The 14,224-nt window shown below is 46.4% G+C and overlaps 6 protein-coding genes across 6 annotated transcripts; 4 read left to right on the plus strand and 2 right to left on the minus strand.

Moving 5' to 3' along the window:
• Positions 1 to 610: 610 nt before the first annotated feature.
• On the minus strand, positions 611 to 1,922 carry F5B22DRAFT_546085 (HET-domain-containing protein). Its single transcript, XM_047972901.1, has 3 exons — positions 1,881 to 1,922; positions 1,250 to 1,812; positions 611 to 1,082 (listed from the first exon to the last, which is right to left on the minus strand). The coding sequence occupies exons 2-3, from the start codon at positions 1,749 to 1,751 to the stop codon at positions 763 to 765; spliced, it is 822 nt and encodes a 273-aa protein (XP_047833672.1). The 5' UTR covers positions 1,752 to 1,812; positions 1,881 to 1,922; the 3' UTR covers positions 611 to 762.
• On the plus strand, positions 1,866 to 2,455 carry F5B22DRAFT_546042 (uncharacterized protein). The gene has a single exon (XM_047972899.1). It carries the CDS (start codon positions 1,979 to 1,981, stop codon positions 2,297 to 2,299), a length of 321 nt encoding a protein of 106 aa, XP_047833673.1. The 5' UTR covers positions 1,866 to 1,978; the 3' UTR covers positions 2,300 to 2,455.
• Positions 2,456 to 4,480: 2,025 nt separating this feature from the next.
• F5B22DRAFT_546077 (uncharacterized protein) lies at positions 4,481 to 6,554 on the plus strand. The gene is made up of 6 exons (XM_047972900.1): positions 4,481 to 4,797; positions 4,843 to 4,956; positions 5,008 to 5,140; positions 5,203 to 5,632; positions 5,682 to 5,886; positions 5,946 to 6,554. Exons 1-6 carry the CDS (start codon positions 4,611 to 4,613, stop codon positions 6,203 to 6,205), a joined length of 1,329 nt encoding a protein of 442 aa, XP_047833674.1. The 5' UTR covers positions 4,481 to 4,610; the 3' UTR covers positions 6,206 to 6,554.
• A 222-nt stretch (positions 6,555 to 6,776) lies between these two features.
• Positions 6,777 to 8,895, plus strand: F5B22DRAFT_595804 (heterokaryon incompatibility protein-domain-containing protein). The gene is made up of 3 exons (XM_047974174.1): positions 6,777 to 7,158; positions 7,225 to 7,575; positions 7,669 to 8,895. The coding sequence occupies exons 1-3, from the start codon at positions 6,955 to 6,957 to the stop codon at positions 8,767 to 8,769; spliced, it is 1,656 nt and encodes a 551-aa protein (XP_047833675.1). The 5' UTR covers positions 6,777 to 6,954; the 3' UTR covers positions 8,770 to 8,895.
• Positions 8,896 to 8,944: 49 nt separating this feature from the next.
• F5B22DRAFT_643832 (heterokaryon incompatibility protein-domain-containing protein) lies at positions 8,945 to 11,305 on the minus strand (the record flags this gene model as incomplete). The annotated part of the gene is made up of 3 exons (XM_047978330.1): positions 8,945 to 10,176; positions 10,254 to 11,100; positions 11,159 to 11,305. 3 exons carry the CDS (start codon positions 11,303 to 11,305, stop codon positions 8,945 to 8,947), a joined length of 2,226 nt encoding a protein of 741 aa, XP_047833676.1.
• A 576-nt stretch (positions 11,306 to 11,881) lies between these two features.
• F5B22DRAFT_634549 (peptidase) lies at positions 11,882 to 13,244 on the plus strand (the record flags this gene model as incomplete). The annotated part of the gene is made up of 2 exons (XM_047976993.1): positions 11,882 to 13,121; positions 13,195 to 13,244. 2 exons carry the CDS (start codon positions 11,882 to 11,884, stop codon positions 13,242 to 13,244), a joined length of 1,290 nt encoding a protein of 429 aa, XP_047833677.1.
• Between the last annotated feature and the right edge of the window lie 980 nt (positions 13,245 to 14,224).

A 14,224-nucleotide genomic window follows, 5' to 3' on the forward strand; every position in this document is an offset into this window, starting at 1 on the left:
ATGCCTTTAGTAATAATAATAAAGATAAAGGTGGTTAATTAATATAATTTAAACTTAAATTAATATTTTAATTACCTATATTTTTTTAATTAAAAAGGTATTTAAGCTATATTAAAACTTTATATATAAAATAAAAAAAAGTTTAAATATTTAAAAAATAAATAATATTAAATATTTAAAGTTATATTTAATTATAAAGGTTATAGTAAATATTTAATAATATTTTTATTATTAGGTATTAATAATATAATTATAATTATTCCTATAATTATTAAAAAAAGGAGGTTAGGTTAAGGATTTTTAAATAGTTAATTATATATAATTTATTTAACCTTTATTTATTTTAAGAAATTAATAGGTTAAAAATTCTTTAAGTTAACCTTTAAAACTTAGCTTTATTAACTATTGTTTAAAGTAATAATATTTCAATATAATCTTTATCTATAGGATTAATGAAATGGAATTCTAACGTATATCGTTATTTTATATTTATGAATAGTGGAGGGTTAAAAATAAAGTGCAATTTTAACCCTTAATAGCTAAAAATATACTTAGATAAACATCCGGGCTTATAACCTATTAAAAGTAATATATATAATCCCATTAGATTATTTAGAAGTCTAAGTTATAATATAGTTATTTGGTTAGATAAAGGTCTTATATATAGATTCTAGCATTCCAGTATATGGAACGCAAGTATCACCGCCTTCCCTTTCTGACATATAGTTCTGGGAGGCCATACAGAAAACCGCCAGCAAACAATCAACTTAAAACAGAAAGTAGACCGCTTATAGCAGGAAGAGCATCCGCATCGTTGGAGAGCTCTCTATAATTGAATTCGGTAAATATCTCGTTAAGAGGCGCTGTATCCGGGAGTCCTGTAAGAATTGAGTCCATCTGGCGATTGAAATACTGGTAATCGTGTTCTTGGATGTCTAGACCAGTAGCCCGCCCCTCGCCCCAGAAGTTGCAAGAACACACCCATTTGAGCTCTTTCTCGTGGAAAACTACTTTGCGACAGGACAACATACACTCTTGATAGGTCCAACCTCTCGTGTTATAAAGCTTTCCCCTTTGGAACACTTCAAAAGCAAAGGTTAGCTCCTGCTTGTTGAAAATAAGGCTAGGGAGCAAATTCTTCGTCTCCTGCCCCTTTTGCTCCTCAAAAGCACACCATGTGATAAAGTCAATGGGATATTTGCGACTCCCGCATCAATTTTGAAATGCGGCATGAGTGGAAGCTACTCACTTGTAGTGCCAACATCATATGGTCTTGCTACAATCTTCTCGGTCCCAAAGGGCACGACGACTTGTTTCATCTCACGGGAGTTGGAGATGCCCTTCAAGCCCGGGATACCTTCTTCGGAATCGGTATCTAGGGCGATGATCGTTACAATAGCATTTGCATATATGGCACCCATGAGTTTTAGTTGCTCAGTCGTAGTTGCAGTATCGTGATGCGGAATACAGAGTACATCCGCCCAAAGGAAACGCTCACCCAGTTGAGTCGTCAAATACATCGCATGTTTCAACATCGGCGAAATTTTGGCTAGCATCTCCACCGTCTCCAATGAACCAGGGACCTGTAGCCTAGACAAAGTCGCGGCACTCGTGATCTTAAACCATGGACCAGAACCATATTTGTAGCTCAAAGCAACGAACGGCATTGCATCCCCCGCTACACGCCCTGAGACGAGACATTGACGGTTAACGTCAACCAACCACGCAGACCGGGCTGACCATATCCTCATAGGATTTTCGCACGCTGTACCATGTGTTGATAGACACTCGTGTTTCCATTTTTTAAGCAGACTAGGGATGGGAATCAAGGCCGTCAGTACTCCTATTCTCGCCAGTGAAACGGCTAGTTAGTCCCCTACCCTCATTTATCCCCCCTAAACAGATTTCGGTCTCATTGCTCTTATATGGTCCCGAATGAGCTGAAATCTTCTCCTCTCTGCTAATTGCTGACTCCAGCATGCAAATAGTTCGCTTCTGGAGAGGCTCCTTCGTGCTGGCGTGGCAACTATGGTTGTACGTCTACCCAATTAGGATTCAAGATGCGACCAGTACCTGGATGGTTAGGAATCAAGGTATCTTTCAGCAACATGAGCTGCCACATTGGCATGGAACTGGTTATTTGGGTGCATTCTGTGTAATAGCGCATGACATTGAGTCGTTTCGACATCTTGTCATCGGTTGGCTGACCCAAACGCTTGATCAGGGGGCGATGCTTAGGGCACCTCATCCTACTCAAAGGCTCTTCCATTTTAATTTCCCCAAAGCTGGGATCGATTAGTAGTCGCCGCAAATTGTTGCAAACTGCACATTGGCCTTCCATGATTGAAAAAATACTAATTGATGTATTAAAAAAAAAAAAAAAAAAAAAGTAACTAAGTAAGTCTATAGAACTCGGCTGTTAACACCTTGGCGAGAGGAGCTGAAATAATGCGGGGTCCATCGTAGCTTTCAATTGTCTCGCGTCAGGAAGATGGACTAGAATCATGTGGTAAATTCCGCTATCTTTCATGTCTTCTGTGCGCAATGTTAAGATAAATTTTAGAGTCCTGGCGCGTACAAGGCAATCATTCATCGGGTTTCCCAAACATAATGGCCATGAAAATGATGACTATCCTTAAGACTGCTGTGATGCCAAGAGTATTATGTCCTATCGCCGAAGTCCCTATATACATGCTGCTTAGGATCATAATTACTCATAGGTAGTTCTTCACCCTGTTGGTTCGGAATAAATGGTGTTCCCCTTACCGATCCTTTCGCTATTCAGCCCTACTGATATGCAAGCCCTACAGCAGCGGACTCAGTAACCGAGATGAGTCTTCTCGCGGAAGTAAGCCCAAATCCCTAGACACCTTACCAAGTAGATAAAGACACCCGATTGCGCCAACCATAGTATCACAAATACTCCGAATTTCTGCTAGCCACAAGTGGTCGCATCCGATCGCGTCTGACTTCACTCTTTATTTCAGCCTTGATGGTGTGGCATTCTCCCGAAGGGAAAGGGGTCATCGTCGCGAAGCAAGTAGTTCGAGAGCGGTAGCCACGTCGGCAACCTCTGGAGGTTCGATGCAACGAGTGTTGCGCCGCCATTCGGTTGATCTCTACTCCGCCCCGACTCTGCCGAGGTGCCGGAGGTGTGTCGAACCTGGTGCACACACGAATGAGTGCTGCCCTACCGTTTGTCCGAACCGAGAAGGAGATTATGCGCTGATTCTCACCTGATCTGAGCCGTCTCGGCTGCCACCTGCGCGCTGATGCACGATGGATTTTCGTGTCATTGTAGTGCCGAGAACGCAAAGCTAGTGTTACTGCCATTCAATATATCGAGTAAAATCCCAACAAACGCGCATGCGTGGTCACTCTGGACCTTTGGCTTGTAGGTATTGGTTTTTCCCCTGTCAGGTTCGCGCGATCTGTGGTTCTCGTCAATCTCGTCGCCACTTTATCTCTCTTATATTGTCCGAATGTGCAAAAACGAGATAGGGATCCAACCCTCCTCGCCGCGCCATCTCGAATCAATTGCATAGCTATTTTCCGACCTCACTTGCGTGATTTCCGACTCTTGAACTCCCGGGCGCCCTGAACGGCGTCTAACAGGCCATGAGCTACAGGATGGTCTATGATCCATGGCACCCCGTTTGTTCTCGCGGGACTCCGATACGCTCGCTAGCCGGATTGACTCTATGCGTGACAGCGCATAGCGTTCTTGGCCGCCCATCTTCTCAGCGGCGGCGGTCAACGACGCGTGGTACCGATACCGTGCACAAGTACCTACTCCGATATGCAGCCCGACACAAATCATGATGTAACAGGGTATCTGCATAGTCATGTTATGCATACAGGATGTTTGCTAATGTGAGCAATTAATCTGAGAGGTGTGGCTGGGGTGCCGCTCATAGCCAAGTCTAGGCATAGTGATGTCGCTCGTGGATTCAGCCAGTCATAGAAATTGTCGGAAATTGACAGACCATTTCACTGAGCAAGGGTGGGGATGAACCGACTGTGATTTGTGTGTCCGTAGATTACCTATCTCGGGTAGATAATTTGGTCCTAATAGCAGCGAAAGCTACGTTTTGCGCTGCGCCGTCGTATCTCGTGATACCAGTTCATGCCTATCACCGGCCTTGACTCATGCAAGTCTTATGAGGCTCAATGTGGGCCGTTCATCCCTTGACGTCGTGCAGAGACGACACGTACACCTTTTGAGAACGCGACAAACATCGGTAATGCTATGTCCGATGCCTGTAAGGGAGAATAGCAACGCCACAGGGCAGAGTGTGATCCTCCGCGGATCTTCAACCCTGGCTCGCTGATAAGCCACAATCCAGCCATTGTTATCTCGCTCGGTTTCAAACCATATTCCCGCTCCCTCCGGAGACGCGTCCTTCGTAAATTCCTCACCGGTTAACCGGCCATGCCTCGCTTGTGTTTTGGTAGGGTATGACAAACAACACAAATTCACAGCAATTTTTACATCGACGTAAAATCCCTTAGTTCAATCATTCTTCGCACATGTAGACTTTTTGCCTTTTGCTCTGGCGTCTCGGCCAATCTTTCTTCGAAGTAACTAGTCGTAATATTCCTATCGTGTCATGCCGAATAGTATAGGGGTCAAATATGGTGCGAGTAGCCTTCAGGCGGTAGTTATTCTCGCCCTGCTCACTTTGGCGGATAATATACTCACCAATGCATTACCAATTGCATTGGGACCTGGGCTTCCCCAGACTCCAGGCTTCTGGAACCTCACGACGACAGCTCTGATCCTATCTGTAGTCTCAGGTGAGAACTAGCTCTTAAAGTAATAACGCACACTAACTGATGCAGATTTGATCGGTCAGCCTATCCTAGCTTACACAGCCTATCATTACAATTTTCGGCATGCTATAACTCTCAACATCTTAAGTATTGCTACAGCAGCAGTCTTCTCGCTAGTTTCCTGTATGAATATCTTATCCATCTGACAATAATCGTAAAACTTACTCTTAATAGCATTTTGGTGGACCAACGGTTTAGCGTGGACTTTCGCTATTGCTTCGGCGTTCAAGATAATAGGGAGCGGATCTCATGCTACAATATTCCTAACAATTATTGGTATACGAGATAAAACTTCTGGTAGCTTGCGGTATGTAAATCACTAAGCAAATTCGTGTCCAAAACTCAACCAGCTGATGTTACGCTCCACAGCACTTGTCTCATTTACACGACCGGTGCCGTCGTTGTTCTGAGCCAAACCATCGCTGCCTCAGTTGGCCCGTTTCTTGCAACGCAAAGTCTAGTCTTGCCGTATATCTTTTCCATTATATGCTGCTTTCTGGCGGCATTTGTCGTGAACGTTTATGTTACAGCGGAGGATCTGGCTAATGGCTGCGAATGGGCGAGTGATGCTTGTACGCAACCATTGCTTTCGCCTCCGGTGGCAAGCTATGATGCCTCCTCAGTTATTCCGCTCGGAATGATAAGGACTTATTCAAATAGATGGCAAAGTAAGCCATCTACGACTAGAAGGGTGCTCAAGTTATTGGGACTGGTATTTTTGTTAGCGGCTATCGCGAAAGCCACCCGTCCCTTGTTCATAACTTACATTCAGCATCGAGTTGGCATCACACCTTCTGAGGTAAGTGAGAGTCGACTTTATCCGTGCAATCAACTAACTCGGCATTTAGGCGAGTTCTCTGTGGCTCATCCGAACCATCATGTCTCTTGTCACTTTCTCCACGTTTCTACCCACAGTTGTAACGCTTTGGAGTAAGAATCCATCGCGGCCGACGGGTACCCTAAACTTATACATAGCCAAGATCAGCATAGTTCTTCTCTCGTTGGGAGCTATTTTGATTGGTGTAGCTCGAACAAGGCCAGTTCTTGTGTCAGGTAAGATGGAGATGTCATATCACGAACGCTGTAAACTGGCAAAAGCTAACAATCCCAAGGCCTTGTAATCAACACATTAGGAGTGGCAACAGATCTGGCTCTTCTATCATTCGCGGCAGATGCAGTACCTGAGAGTATTGCCAGCTTCTTCTTTATGACAATTGCTTCAATAGAGAGTGCTGGCACGCTGATTGGGATTGCGGTTTTATACCCACTCTACCAAATGTTCCTCGACGACAACACACTGCTCGGTGGAATACCATATTACGTTTGCGGCGTACGTATTCCCGTACCTTCTTTCACACATGTGCTAAATTGAACTAGGCTCTGTTTATGATCTGCGTGGTTATAGTTTGGAGTCTAAAGCCACTTGCCGTCCCCTAAACTATGCTGCAAAAAGACAGAGACGTCGCTGTTGTAGGCGATCTCTGGCTTATAAACGTTGCCAAACACCTCTATGAAATCCAAAACTGTACCCTGAGAGGTGTGCTATACTAGGATAAAATTTGGCGTTGAGATGTTTGGGGTTATAGATCTAAAAGTTCTTTGAGATTTTGACTACCGTGTAGGCGCTGGACTACATGGCTTGCAATGGATTCGAGCCATTATTAACTAGGAATCTACTGTGAATTCAGATAATGCATCACATCTTCCTTTTCACATGATAACTTGTTTTTATGACAGCGCGCAGCTAACTGATTGTGTTATGTTAGATAACTGTCGTAAAGTTCCAGCCTTCTCCGGCTATCGTAACGTAATGCTTTGAGGGCGGAAGTTTAAATACTCATGATTCTCAGTGAAATCATCTAAGTAGAGCCATGAGTACGTGCCTCTTTTAGTGCGCGAATCACGATAGAGCATTCACTCAACAGCTTTCAGCTGCACTCCAAATAGCGGTCCGCAACCAGCTGTCGAGTGCAACACTGAGCCCAAGCCTAGATTGAGCGCCATTTCGTCATTATCAACTTGTTGGATCTCGCGCCAAGTTAAGCTTTCCTAGGAGCCTGCTCATCAGAACATTCAATTCAAACGCAATTATCACAACCTACAAATTGTTTATAGTTGAGGATGCGGCTTATCAATGTCCACACTCTCAGTATCACTGAGTTTTATAGCAACCGGCCTCCACGATATGCCATTCTATCTCATACCTGGGATGAAGAAGAGGTGACAATTCAAGATATGAAAGAAGGCAAAGCACCGTCGCTTAAAGGTTACCGCAAAATCATAGCGTGTTGTGACCAAGCTCGTTTTGATGGGATTCCATACGTGGTATAGTGACTCTTTTTTCTGACATTGGCTGGGCTGTTGCTGATGTATAGTGAATGATAACACTAGTGGATCGACACTTGCTGTATCGACAAGACAAGCTCTTCAGAACTTTCTGAAGCTATAAACTCTATGTACCGATGGTATGAAAATGCGACAGTCTGCTATGCCTACCTTGCAGACGTCGAGGACACGCAAGATGAGGGGATGGAAAGCTTCAAACACAGTCGCTACTGGGGTCGTGGATGGACACTACAGGAATTGATTGCTCCCAGGATCCTGGTATTCTTCTCCTCCGGATGGATCAGAATTGGTAATCGGCTCGAGTTAAGGCAGGTAGTTGCTCAAGCTACCTCTATACCAAAGGGGGTGCTTAAATTTCGTAATATCAGTGACTATAGCGTCAGTCAAAAGATGTCTGTAAGCATGCCTCCTCAAAATTTACTCTCACGTCTGTATTCCTATTTCCTATTGCTCGTGTCAAGACTTTGAAGACTGAGATCTGTAGTATAGTGGGCTTCGCGGAGGCGCACGACCAGGATAGAAGATGAAGCCTATTGTTTGCTTGGTTTATTTGGCGTGTCCATGCCTCTACTCTACGGCGAAGGTAGACGAGCATTCCGCCGTCTCCAAGAAGAGATAATAAAAGAACTCGACGATGAATCGATATTCGCCTGGCAAGGAGGAGCTGATCACGGATTACTGGCTTCATGTCCTGCTCAATTCGCCTTTTCGCATTCGATTCACAGGAGTATCGAACGTCCCATCACTGAGGATGCTGATGGTCTACCGTTCGCAATCACCAACAAGGGTGTTCGCATTTCTCTACCGGTTCTAGAAGATTGTTACTCCGTTCCCCTCTACTCTTTAGTACACGAGTCCTCTATGCAATATCTGATCCCCGATCCTCCCCACCTACAGCGGAAAGTACAACGGAGGGTCCTCGCTATTCTTAATTGCCAGCAAGGTGCCGATGCGAGCTCACGCATAGCCGTCATCTTAAACCACGACGTCTCCCGAGACACATATACGCGCGATGTCAATATCAGGCTCGTGAAAGTGTCTATTGAGGATATAGTTGCGCGAGCCACATCAAAGCAGGTTTTAGTAGCCGCAGGCGAAAACCCCTGGGATGGCATCACCTTGATGGAAGAAGATCCCGAAAGACTCATCGTGGTTCAGGGGTTATCTGGAGCACTGAGCCACTTCAAGTTCATGAATACAACTCTGGTCAACGGTATAGCAGTTGGATGCGATTTACAAGAGAACGGAACCATATCTATACGCTTTCGCCAACGGAGACCCCTTGTTGCTATATATCGCAGCGAACTCTTCCCAGCCCACTATCTTGTCCTCTACCTCAGATCGTCGGACGATGGAACAGAAGATGGAATCGGAATTTATGCCGCAATCACTCAAGTATTTGGCGAAGATACTAGCACAGAAGACATACTTGGACAGACAGCTCAGTTCGGCCAGGACTTTCTGTCATCAAAATCAGCAGAGGGTATAGTGTATGAGACTACTCATGGAACCTATACCTTGTCTCTAAACATTCGGGAGGCTGAACATGCATCCGTCCTCACAGTTGATGCGCTGCCACGACCACAGTGAAATCTGGAACAACAAAGCATCACTATTTGTCAGTATAAGGGTTTCGCGACCTATTCATGTCAGGAATTATTATTGAACAAGACATAAACATCCGCGCGCTAGATTAGGGTTTACAGATACCTGCATCCTTGATTTTAAGTATTCTGGAAATTGTATTTATCAGATTGTTCAGCAATTATACTATATAAACAGTCTGTTTCTGGGTCTCAAAGTTCCTCATTCCCTCCCCATCCATGAACGTGTCCAAGTAGCAGTCACCTAGGAGTTGATGGCATGGCTGCATTCCAAGTCCGGGGACGTGTCGCATGCCTACATAACGCAACACAAATGGTGTCTTGCCGCCTGGAAAGACGAATATGCGATCTTTCTGAGGATAGGTAAGCCCGGCGATGGGGGGACCGAGACCCAGGCGACCCTCCGTGCTTACGAACATTCTTCTAATTGCTGTGGAGATCTTGATTGCATGTCCAATTGTACCGACGGCGGGATCGTCGACGGCATTATGACCACTGTCGTTGGTAATCGGCGACAGTCCTATGCCAAGTTCGTTGAGGCGTTGAGCCTTACACCAGAAGTCAAAAGCCGCCTCATCTCTCTGTTTACCTGGGCCAGGTACAGTTGGGATCCGTCTCAGTGGTGCTTTGAAGTCCTCTTGCAGTATCGCCTTCTGCTCGATCATGACGGTATCGCCACATAATGTGCGCCAGAATCGTTCGGTCCAGTGAACTTCACCGCTCCGAGCGCCTCTCTCAGCCGCTTCCTCATAGACGCCCTTTGCAAATGTGTACCATTCTTTCAAGACTGGTCTCTGAGAGTCTTCGACTCTATAAAGCATGGAGCAGGATGTGTTTGCGATAGTATCAACTAAGCAGCCTTCGAGCACTAAGATGTTCTCCTCAATTGTTGAAACAGAAGCGCTTTTTCCCGCGCAGGCATTATATAAGGGCAACTGCTTCAGATATCTGTCGAGGGATCCGGTGAATCTCGTAGGTTGAGAGAAATCAGGTACCCAGGATGGCAGTTTTTGGTCGAGGCTGCGAGTGGACATGCCAAGTTGCGAGATGATATCGAGCGATGCACTGTGCTTTATGATACTATACACAGCCTCCGTATAGACTTTTTCGAAGGTCATGCTGGGGCTGTAGTCAGGTACTATTAGCTCTTTTGCAGGCTGCCCTGTCAAGGCAGAACGCCCCTTTATGAGAGATAGAATCCCATAGATCTTATCCCTCGGATCTGTAGCCTCACGGTGCCAAAACGTCCACAGTAGAGACTCTGGTCGAAACAGAGATGTGACATGTGACGGGTTGTCAAGATCAGAAACTGGAGCATGCGTGAAGTCTTTATGGTGACAATATTGATGCAAAGTGAGGCAGGGCAGGACCGTATCTACGAGGTCGTTTAGCACTACGATATGAGAAATCAGTACAGGTTCAATAACGAACAAGACATGTAGAATATAACGGACGCCGAGGAATACTCACTGTCATTTACACCAGGAACATGAGCGCAGCAGCTCGTTCTATGTTTCTGGAAGTTTGATATGGCCGTTAAAAAGCGTCCCCACGAAAGCCGAACCGCACCATACAGCAATTCCGAGTCTCTTGGCAAGATGCACTCTTGCACCGTCCATATTCGAGACCACCATGGTCTAGTACCAAGCCAATGCAAAGCTTGCCGAGTATTCGTTCGGAACGTAGCCGGCGCATCCACCGGCTCATGCTGAAGATGCGCTATCCAATTCAGATGTGAGCCCAGGCCTAATGTTAATAAGAGACAACCAACTTGGTAGAAGCTGTCCGCCTCTAAGGCAAGCTTGCCAGCTTCGTCCAGTTGTGTTGGGTCGAAGCCGGGGTCCCAATGCTCAGGCCGTGTCCGGGTGATCCTGAAGTCGTCTGCACCGGGTCTCGGCTTCACCTCGGGCATTGAGCTCAGCTCTTTGGCAATATTTAGATAAGGCAAGGAACTCGAGATTCCGTCCAAGACATCATTGGAGCTCTTCATTAGACGTGCGACTTCTTCTTCTTGCTCTTTACTCACAATCGGCTGTGGCTCGTCAGGTTCCTCGCCTAGCCACAAGAGCCCACGGGTAGCTTGGCTATATATATCGCCCATAAGCTGCACCTGGTGGCGTTTTTCGCGGGCGTCTTCTTGGTCGATGCATACGGCGTCAACCCACAATGTCCTACTATCATGGTTGCTTTCGTTACTGCCGATCTGCTCTCTCAGCCTTCTTAATGCCGAATAGAGGTTTCGAGTCGCTGAGAAAGTCGCGCCGTCGACTTCAATATCCACAAGATCAGTTGACGATCCCCAGACGTAGGATAAAGCCTGTGGTGTTAGTGAGCATAGTCTTGATAGTAATGTGTGGTTGTCGACCTTTGGATACCTCATATTTCGGATCGTCGTTCAGAGAGACTATGTCGAGCTTGCATTTGATCTTATCATCCCATTTTCCATTGAATAATGTCAAAAGACGAATCTCCCTCTGTGACGGATGTCTCATATTAATCGGGATGTGGTCTATAGTCGCCATTCTTGTGAACAGGTGTCTTTCAACAGATTATTTTCCCCCAAACATGTATGGGAATCAGGCATCTATCACAACTGAGGATTGAACTGTGCCTTTCATGATATATACCTGCCTACTTGCCTTAACAGTCCGCGGCTGGGCTTTCATATGCAGCCATTGGCTGTGCCGGTCGCTGTCAGAGACAGCCATGATCAGCTCGGCTCAGCTATCACTAACGGAATCAACCATATGGCTGATTATCGGTCATTTGCCGGAAAGGTCTTGTTGCAACTAAGGACATTTTCTTATACTATATATTCCCAAGATACTATCTGCAGCATGCAATAGATTCATTCCTCTTCAAAATGTCCTATACTTCCGCATAGGCGTGGAAGCAATTGCTAGGTAGATTCTGGAAGGACCTCGGAATCCGACATCGGATCTCCGACGCTAAGTACTATACCGTGGAAGTACCTGGACCAGTACCAAAACAGCCTTGACCGAGGCACTGGACCAGCAGCTAGAAGCCAAGTCCAGTCCCGTTGTTTAGGTATGCCAGGTACGCCTATTTGGTAACCTTAATCCACCACAGCAACCATCATGAACTGCAACTTATTGAGACTATTAGCCTTCGGCTTGACTGCCTCACACGTGTCCGCTTCGCTGCGTCCAGGCTCGCAGGTGGTATTGGACTCGCAAAGTTCTGTTGTGAATACCTCCCCTGTGCATTCAGTCAGCGATGCCATTCTCACCGCTCTCGACACCTACCCCGATCCTGTCGATGCCCTCGTTTCCCTTCGACCAGAGCTCGCCCAAGAGCTAGCCGAGCCACGTCTTCTCCATGTCTTTGGTCATGACATGCCGCAATGGATGACCGAGGGTGACAAATTGCGCCTTCGCCGGAAAGGTCTCAAGTTCAAGGACATTACCGACTATCAAGAAGAGGTGGACGTATCGTGGGCAGGCAAGGCTCACCTTCCCGAGCTCGCCCATCAATCACTTGTCAAACCGCTGTTTTCCAAGATCTCGACTGACAACATGCGCGACGTGTTGACGCACCTGACTGGTTTCTACAACCGCTATTACGGCGATGTCTACGGCGAGCACAGCGCCCAATGGCTGCACGACCAAATCGCTGACATCATCAAGACGGCGCCTTTTCACACTCATATCTCTCTCGAATACTTCACTCATCCGTTCCCGCAGTCTTCTATCATCGCCCGTTTCGAGCCGAAGGTCCGCAACTCTTCGCTTCCCCAGACAATCATCGGAGCGCACCAGGACTCAGCCAACTATCTCTTCCCCTTGTTACCTGCCCCTGGCGCCGACGACGACGGCTCCGGCACTGTCAGCATCCTCGAAGCCTTTCGAGTCCTCGCCCAGTCCGGGTTCGTACCTAAGAATGGGCCTGTCGAGTTCCACTGGTATGCTGCTGAAGAAGGAGGGCTGCTCGGCAGTCAAGCTATCGCGCGCGACAAGAAGCAACAAGGTGCTAAGATCGGCGCGATGCTCGAGTTTGATATGACAGCTTACATCGCACGAAACTCCTCCGGTGAATCGATTGGCATGATCAAGACAGATGCGGACGATGCGTTGACTGCTTGGGTTATCTCGTTGAGCAAGGAGTACATCTCCATTCCTGCCGCCGTATATAGCTTATCACCGGGAGCTGGCTCCGACTACATGTCGTTCACCCAGAATGGATTTCCGTCCGCATTCGCATCCGAGGGCAACCCCTTGGCCAACGATCGCTTCCCTGGAGACTTTGACCCTTATGTGCACACCTCCAAGGATACCCTTGATGTCGACGATGAACATGGCTACTTCTCATTTGATGCAAGTCTCCACGCTCCTTTCAATAATCACTGTTACTGACACGTTCGCATAGCATATGGCGAGGTTTTCCGAGCTAGCCATCGCATTCATCATTGAACAGGCTGGCTGGGATAACACCTGGCGGTAATTTGATGATAATGCACTGGCATTGAGTCCTAAACGTCATCCATTTACTTACGCCGTAATTCTAGTTATACCATGCTTGATTCGACTATTGGCGTACATGTTTATATACGCCGGCTGAAGCTGGGACCTCACGGTAGATACTTAACTCAACGATCTGAATAGACTAGTTACATATTTTCTGAGACATGGTGCATTTTCACCAAATATGCCCACCCCTATGCATTATTTAGACGAATTTCACGAATGAGTCTAATCCAATGCAGCCGAACTCATTCCTGCTAGGCATTCGGCTTCATAGGACTACCGCATCAAAAGCCTCAGCATACCTAACCTACAGCAGGTGATTAGATATGTTGCTGACCAACAAGTACCTGGCCATAAGGGCATAGCAGCTGCGCAGTCTTACTGCATAGGAACTGGCATTACATCATAATGCTTGCCGACGAAACGAAGCACGCGTTAGAGCATATAGCTTCATCCACAATGTGCTCGAAAGGCTGCTCCTAATCACGATCGAGTATACTGCAGACAAATCATAGACAGGCCCACACTGACATGCAGCCAGAAGGGCATAATCTTCACAGCTTCCGACGCCGAAGCCCCTCGCAGAGCTCAACCCAAGACAATTTCAGCTGCACACTAGTCTCACATAGAATTCTATTTTGCGTTAGATGATTTTCGTTATCCACCCGAGATGGCAATTCATGACAGTAGTACGGGACGATCCGTTCGTCGATTAAAGCTAATTCTTACCAGCACTGCTTGCTATTGGCTTGCATTTCGGCATGCTCTAGGCAGTATGTAGAAAGGTACATCAATAGCTCTCTGCGGTCCACTTGCACATCACGTCTCTGCTTCACATCTCATGCTCACAACTATCCATGAGACCCGAAGACAGATTACAAACTCAGTTACCGACAAAACTGTACAGAGATACCAGAGCTCACTACACTACCACGCATCAGAGTAAATCACGCCGTC

This window comes from Xylaria bambusicola, assembly GCF_022495145.1.
Source record: "Xylaria bambusicola strain CBS 139988 unplaced genomic scaffold F5B22scaffold_8, whole genome shotgun sequence".
Classification (NCBI taxonomy): domain Eukaryota; kingdom Fungi; phylum Ascomycota; class Sordariomycetes; order Xylariales; family Xylariaceae; genus Xylaria; species Xylaria bambusicola.

Coding starts and splice junctions, on each gene's coding strand:
- F5B22DRAFT_546085 (XM_047972901.1), bottom strand. CDS start 1,751: ATGAGGATATGGTCAGCCCGGTCTGCGTGGTTGGTTGACGTTAACCGT. Junction 1,083..1,249: donor ATATGATGTTGGCACTACAA/GTGAGTAGCTTC, acceptor TTGCTTTTGAAG/TGTTCCAAAGGGGAAAGCTT.
- F5B22DRAFT_546042 (XM_047972899.1), top strand. CDS start 1,979: ATGCAAATAGTTCGCTTCTGGAGAGGCTCCTTCGTGCTGGCGTGGCAA.
- F5B22DRAFT_546077 (XM_047972900.1), top strand. CDS start 4,611: ATGCCGAATAGTATAGGGGTCAAATATGGTGCGAGTAGCCTTCAGGCG. Junction 4,957..5,007: donor AGTCTTCTCGCTAGTTTCCT/GTATGAATATCT, acceptor TACTCTTAATAG/CATTTTGGTGGACCAACGGT. Junction 5,141..5,202: donor AAAACTTCTGGTAGCTTGCG/GTATGTAAATCA, acceptor TACGCTCCACAG/CACTTGTCTCATTTACACGA.
- F5B22DRAFT_595804 (XM_047974174.1), top strand. CDS start 6,955: ATGCGGCTTATCAATGTCCACACTCTCAGTATCACTGAGTTTTATAGC. Junction 7,159..7,224: donor TTGATGGGATTCCATACGTG/GTATAGTGACTC, acceptor TGATAACACTAG/TGGATCGACACTTGCTGTAT. Junction 7,576..7,668: donor GCGTCAGTCAAAAGATGTCT/GTAAGCATGCCT, acceptor TCTGTAGTATAG/TGGGCTTCGCGGAGGCGCAC.